Genomic DNA, 6000 nt, shown 5'->3' on the forward strand with positions numbered 1-6000 from the left:
GCTCAGAGAGAAGATGAAAATTTATTGTGTACCCCATTTCCATCCCCTTTTTCCTGGCTGGAATGGATGAATGGAATTTCCTTTCATTTCAATCGGAGAAGATCATTTTGACTTCTCCAACCCCTGCATTCGTTCACCTTTGAGCGACAATCACTAAATGGCTACATCAAAATCACACCGGCTAGACAAAGTGTCTTTCCAGTGGCAAAGACGACAAAGAAAGGTAGGATGACACTTTGTCACAGTGATTTCCAGTTAAAGAAGACGAATGGCGGTTGGGTGGCGGCGGATGCGGGTGGGGGTGAGGGTAGGGGTGTGTTGGTGGGTTTGGAGGAAGAGGACGACGTGTTGATCAAATGCAGACGCTTCCCTGGCTGGTGGAGAAGACGGCTGTAAGGACAAAGAGTGTTAAAAAAAGGGGGGAGGAGGGACGAGGGGGAGGAGCAAAGTGCTCAGGCAGTCACCTAAAGAAAGCTAGTGATGATGGTGGGGATTGCGCGTGTGTGTGAATTAAATTGAGTTGAACACAAAAACATTCACATCACGTCATGTAAGGTGTGTGTGCATGTGTGTGGGGGCGCGTGCACGCGTAAAAATGTAATTCTCAGCTGTCTAGCAAGTTACATTAATTTGTAACTTTTTTTTAAATATTGATCCAATTGAATTATTTAACCCTTTCACTTGTTACTCAAGTGGAGAGTCGATGTCATCAGGGTGCAGGGTGCATGAAAAGGTTAATGATGACAGTAAGAACAGATTTCATTTAACATTTAAATAATAATAAATTGGACGCAAATGCGTCCATGTTAACTCATTCACTGCCAGTCCCAAAATGAACAGCATGACGTGGAGCGCCATTGCCGAATTTTTTCGGGTTTGGGTTTTTCTTACGGGGGGTGCCGGTAAAGCGCTGGTCAGACCTCTGGCAATGGTTGTCCTTTTCACGAGAGGGCAGCATTGGCCTTTTGTCGATGTTTGCGCTTTGTTACAGCTTCAGCTGTTGTTAAAGCGCTATATCCATCAATATGTATGTATTGCATTGTATTTTGTACAGCCGCCCCCATTTCAAGCTGAGATAACTCCAGACCCATATAACTTAGGAATTAACTCTTTTTTTTTAAAGAAGAGAGTTGAAGGTTTCTAACACTATATTGAGTGTTTATGTAGTCCTAAAGCTCAATATTCTGTGGGTCCTGCAATTTGAGTGAAAATGACAAAACCCGTGGCACTGGAGTGGACACATTTTTGCACATCGTCTGTGTTAAGAATTGTATTACATTTTAGATTAACCAGATTTCCACCTCAATCTTTCAACACACTAAATGCTTCTCATTATCATTCTAATTCATGTTTTTTCATTAATACAGTAAAGTCTCGTTATATCGATATTCAAGGGAGTCCGAAAAAATATCGATATAACCGGGACTATCGATATATCCGACCCTGTTTGCATGTAATTTTCTCCGTGCGTGCATAGAAATAGTATCGATATAACCGGGACTATCGATATATCCGATATCGATATAACGAGACTTTACTGTAGATACACATTTACGTTTAAACTGGTTTGGGGTCATTTAGATTAGATGTATTTTATTTCAGTATTTTTATTTGATAAATTTTAGCTTTTTTATTGTGCTTTAATAATATTGAATTTTCCATCATTGAAATAGTTATATAGAAAGGGTGTCAAACTCATTTTTTTGCCACAGGCCATATTGAAGTTACGGTTTCCTCTCAAGGGCCCTTAGAAAGGAAGCCAGTAGTATGGCTCATCCCCTCCACATATTACATATAGAACGCACAACAAATTAATGAATAACTAGTTTTTTAAAATCTCAAAGTCAAAGAATAATGACTGTTCTTGTGGTTTACATATGACAATTTGAAATTTTGGTTCCGAATTAAGCAAGCATCATGGCACTTGATATACTTGATTGCTTTCACGGGCCAAATAAAACGATGTGGCCAGATCAGACCCCCGGGCCTTGACTTTGACACCTGTGTGATATACATTTACATGTAATTGTATTTGCTACCCAAAACAAAAGGACATTTTTTGTTATTTTTTCTCATATTCAATCGTTTGTTTAAACTTTGATTTAACAGAATACTTTCCATGCAATTTCCAGTTATTATATTTGATTTAGGTCTTGTCTTTTGTATTTTTTTTTTCCAAAAGCCATTTTATTGCACATCATGCTGTTGATAAGTTGTTGTTAAAGCGCCATATAAATCAATATGTATTGTATTGTATCATCTTTGATAATTCTTTTTAAAATGCTTGTCATTATTCACTTTCCTGGCTCCTGTAAGTCACGTGCATCTCTTGCCACTTTGTGAGTGAGCCCTCCATTTTGTGGACATCAATAGTTAAAACTATCCAGTGTGGCCGGCTTGTGGGCCAATAAAAGGATACGCTTTACACAAACGCTCTGAGGTTTGTTCTCTTCCGCCACAATTAATAAACACCAGACATTTTGTCCGCGGGAGACGCGAAAGTGATTATAAAGCCACCATTAAGCTACGGCACTTGACATTTAACAACTTTTTATTGAGATTCTGGCGGCGACTGCAGATGCCACCGTGCTCGCCTCGGACAATAAAAAGCCGCAAAGGCAGAGAGCAAGTAAGAGAGAGTGTCCATTCTTCAAGTGTGGCGGAAACGTTAATCGCTGCTCGTAAAGACAATGAGAAAATCTCCGCCAAGGCAAAGTGATGTAAAGTCGGATAGCTAGTCATTTTCCTTTGAGCTTCGAGGCTCGTGGTGGCGGCAGCATGAGGCAAATGGAGCAGGAAGCAAATGAGTGTGGGGAAGATGGCCAAACAGCAAATAAATACAAATCTTATTTTCCTTTCGGCTTTTCCCTTCAGGGGTCCCCACAGCGAATCAATGTCCTCCATCTATCCCGGTTTTGTGCATCCTCTTCTCTCACACCAGCGACCTTCATGTCCTCTTTGACCACATCCATAAACCTCCTCTTCGGTCTCCTGCCTGGCAGTTCAAGGCTCAGCATCCTTTTCCCGATACAGTCACTCTCTCTCGTCTGGACATGTCCACACCATCTCAGTCTGGCCTCTCTGACTTTCTCTCCAAAGCCTCTAATATGAGTGGTCCCTCTAATGTACTCATTCCTGATCATATCCAACCTGGTCACTCCCAAAGAAAACCTCAACATCTTCAGCTCTGCTTCCTGTCTTTTCTTCAGTGGCACTGTCTCCAGTCCAAACATCATGTCTGGTCTCACCACTGTTTTACAGACTTTTCCTTTCATCCTAGCTGAAACCCTCCTATCACACATCACACCTGACATTTTTCTCCAGCCACTCCAGCCTGCCTGGACATGCTTCTTCACCTCTTTTCCACACTCTCCATTGCTCTGGACCAGTCGTCGGCAACCCGCGGCTCCGGAGCCGCATGTGGCTCTTTCACCCCCCTGCTGCGGCTCCCTGCGGCTTTAGAAAATAAATAATGAGTATTTAATTTAATCAATTAATTAATTAATTTAATGTATATTATTTTAGTTCGTTCGTTTTTAAAATGTAATTCTAAATTTGAAGATTATGGTGATTATAAATAATATAAAAGAAATCATATTCAATTTTTTTTGTCGCTCATAATATACGTCACAACCATCGACAATGGACGTATATCCGGTCACAATCGCCAAATTGCGCACGATTTCTTGAATTTTTCGACCCCCGGGTCGGCCAACTATGGATAAATCTAAGAAAAGAAAAGTGTCTGAAGAAAACAGAACGTTTAATGATACGCGGGCAGATTCGTTCGCCTTAAAAACAGACATCGCTCACGACTGACAGACGACAGCTTACAGTCCTGTGTGAAGATGAAGGTAACGTCATACAGCCCTGATGTGCAGAGGCTGTGCGCTGAGATTCAGGAGCAGAAATCACATTAACCAGGTGATAAATATTGTATTTGCCATTTTGCAAATATTCTTTTTTTTTTCAAATAGCCATTAGCTCGGTCTGCGAGGGCAGACAGGATCCACACAGCGAGTAAGAAGGCAGGTGGTGATCCGACCCGCTTACTACGCCAGAAAGCAAATGGCACACGACAGTGCAAAATTACGCAATCCCGGAAGATGATATAAATTTATGGGACGCGGGGAGAATACCTCGGACCGGATACACTCGCACGTCGAAGGAAGAGTCCAGGTACGGTAGAGTGGCGAGGTGAGTCAATCATCCGGCATTGGCGACGTGACCGCGAACCGTATAAATGCTCCATGTCCGTGATTAGAGAATTGACAGCAGGTGGAGGGCGGCCGGGAGAGGCAGCCCCGCCCCCCGCTGTCAACTCGCTCGTGACACTTAATGAGTAAGAAAAAAATTAAGACGATAGTAAAAACAATTTTACATAAAAGGATTTTAAAAAGGGGCACTGGTAACAACAATGCTTGCAATATCTTGGGGTTTACAAACACAAAACCAGTTTGCAATTTTACGTTTTTAGTCATTGCACATAATTATCATTGGCAGTGCAATGTTGGGAGCCGGATGTGGCCTTAGGGCCATAAGAGTGATACATCTGTGCACTAAGGGAAACAAATATTTTTGCTAATAATATTGCATTTTTACAAAACATAAGTGTAATATTTTCTTGACACTATTTTTATTACTCATATTTGTTATAATTGCTCCGAACATTTTATTTATTTTATTTATTTAATGTACAGTATTTATTGTTATCATGTTAAATTGAATATGATAACAGTTATCAGTTGCCTTTCCAGCAGCTCATGTATTTCGTTTTTCTACTTTCATTCCTTTCATCACTTTGCTGCTGTGAAATGTAAATTTCTCCACTGTGAGACTAATAAAGGCATATCCAATCCAATCCAATCCAATCCAATCCAATCCAATCCAATATTTCTACTTTATACGATGAATGCTGCTGGTGGGCTAATCTTTTACAGGAACTGGTCGAATTTTCCATTCATCCATTTTGTGATTAGTTTTATCCTCACAAGGGTTGCACAATCGACAACCAGAATTATTATACTCAAATGAAATATTTTTTGATACAGCTGATTCAGGAGGGCGATGGTATGAAATCAGCATTTAGTGTGAATATTTCTTGATTTATGGTGAGAATAGTTTTGCTTTTTGAATATTGCTGTGCCGATGATGACCATTTTGTGTTTGGGAGCCTTTTACTGAGCATCTTCATCTTTATTAAGTTCATAGAGTTGCTTGTTCTGTAGCCACAAGGGGACACAAACCATTGTCTTATTGTGCCGGTCCCAAGCCCGGATAAATACAAAGGGTTCTGTCAGGAAGGGCATCCGACGTAAAAGCTTGGCCAAAACAAACATGCGAATAAAACCTCTGAAGATGGAGGACACTGATTCACTGTGCCAGCCCCTTGTAGGGAAAAGAAGAAGAAGATACGATATTTTTAAGAAATGATCAAAATTAGTTACAAAAAATAGCCCGGTATGAAAACTGTTTTCAGGCTTACAGATTAACATATTTTTACCACATTTTTATTTTATCCTATTTCACTCTAAAAAATTCAGAATCAGAATAATCTTTGTTGGCCAACACACGAGGAATTTGTCTGCGGTAGAACATGCTGCACTAGTATCATCATAAAAAAGACATGACAAATAAGTATGATTAAAAAAAATACAAAACTGAATACAGTTAATCAAGAGTCCTCGGGGTTCACTTAAAAATCGAAACTTTTATGATGCAATAAAGCGAGCAATAAAACAACATAAACATAAAGCCCTGACCTCGGAGGCCCTCTCCGACGCCGAGCGCCAGGCCATCTTTGGTCCACTGGACGATGCCGCTGTAGTTGAAGACCACGCAGGAGAGGACCACTCGCTCACCTAGGACCACCGACTGGTCGGCTGGCTCCTGGGAAAAGCGAACGCACCGTGCTGCAAAAACAGAGAAAAAATGGCATCCTGTCAGTTAAAGTGCCCTAAATCAAGTTTGGTTTTGATGTATGTGAAGGACATCACACCA

The 6000-nt window shown here is 40.8% G+C and overlaps 1 protein-coding gene across 2 annotated transcripts in view; it reads right to left on the bottom strand.

The window, feature by feature from the left end:
- Positions 1 to 6000, bottom strand: part of kirrel1b (kirre like nephrin family adhesion molecule 1b) — a 124006-nt gene that overhangs the window by 43210 nt on the left and 74796 nt on the right. For both annotated transcript variants that reach the window (XM_089008514.1, XM_089008513.1), the window contains exon 2: positions 5763 to 5912. In XM_089008514.1, coding sequence (XP_088864640.1) covers positions 5763 to 5912 — 150 coding nt within the window. The remainder of the gene's footprint in view (positions 1 to 5762; positions 5913 to 6000) is intronic.

The sequence above is a fragment of the Hippocampus bargibanti genome, linkage group LG11, assembly GCF_051943395.1.
Source record: "Hippocampus bargibanti isolate YZ-2025 linkage group LG11, ASM5194339v1, whole genome shotgun sequence".
NCBI classification, from domain to species: domain Eukaryota; kingdom Metazoa; phylum Chordata; class Actinopteri; order Syngnathiformes; family Syngnathidae; genus Hippocampus; species Hippocampus bargibanti.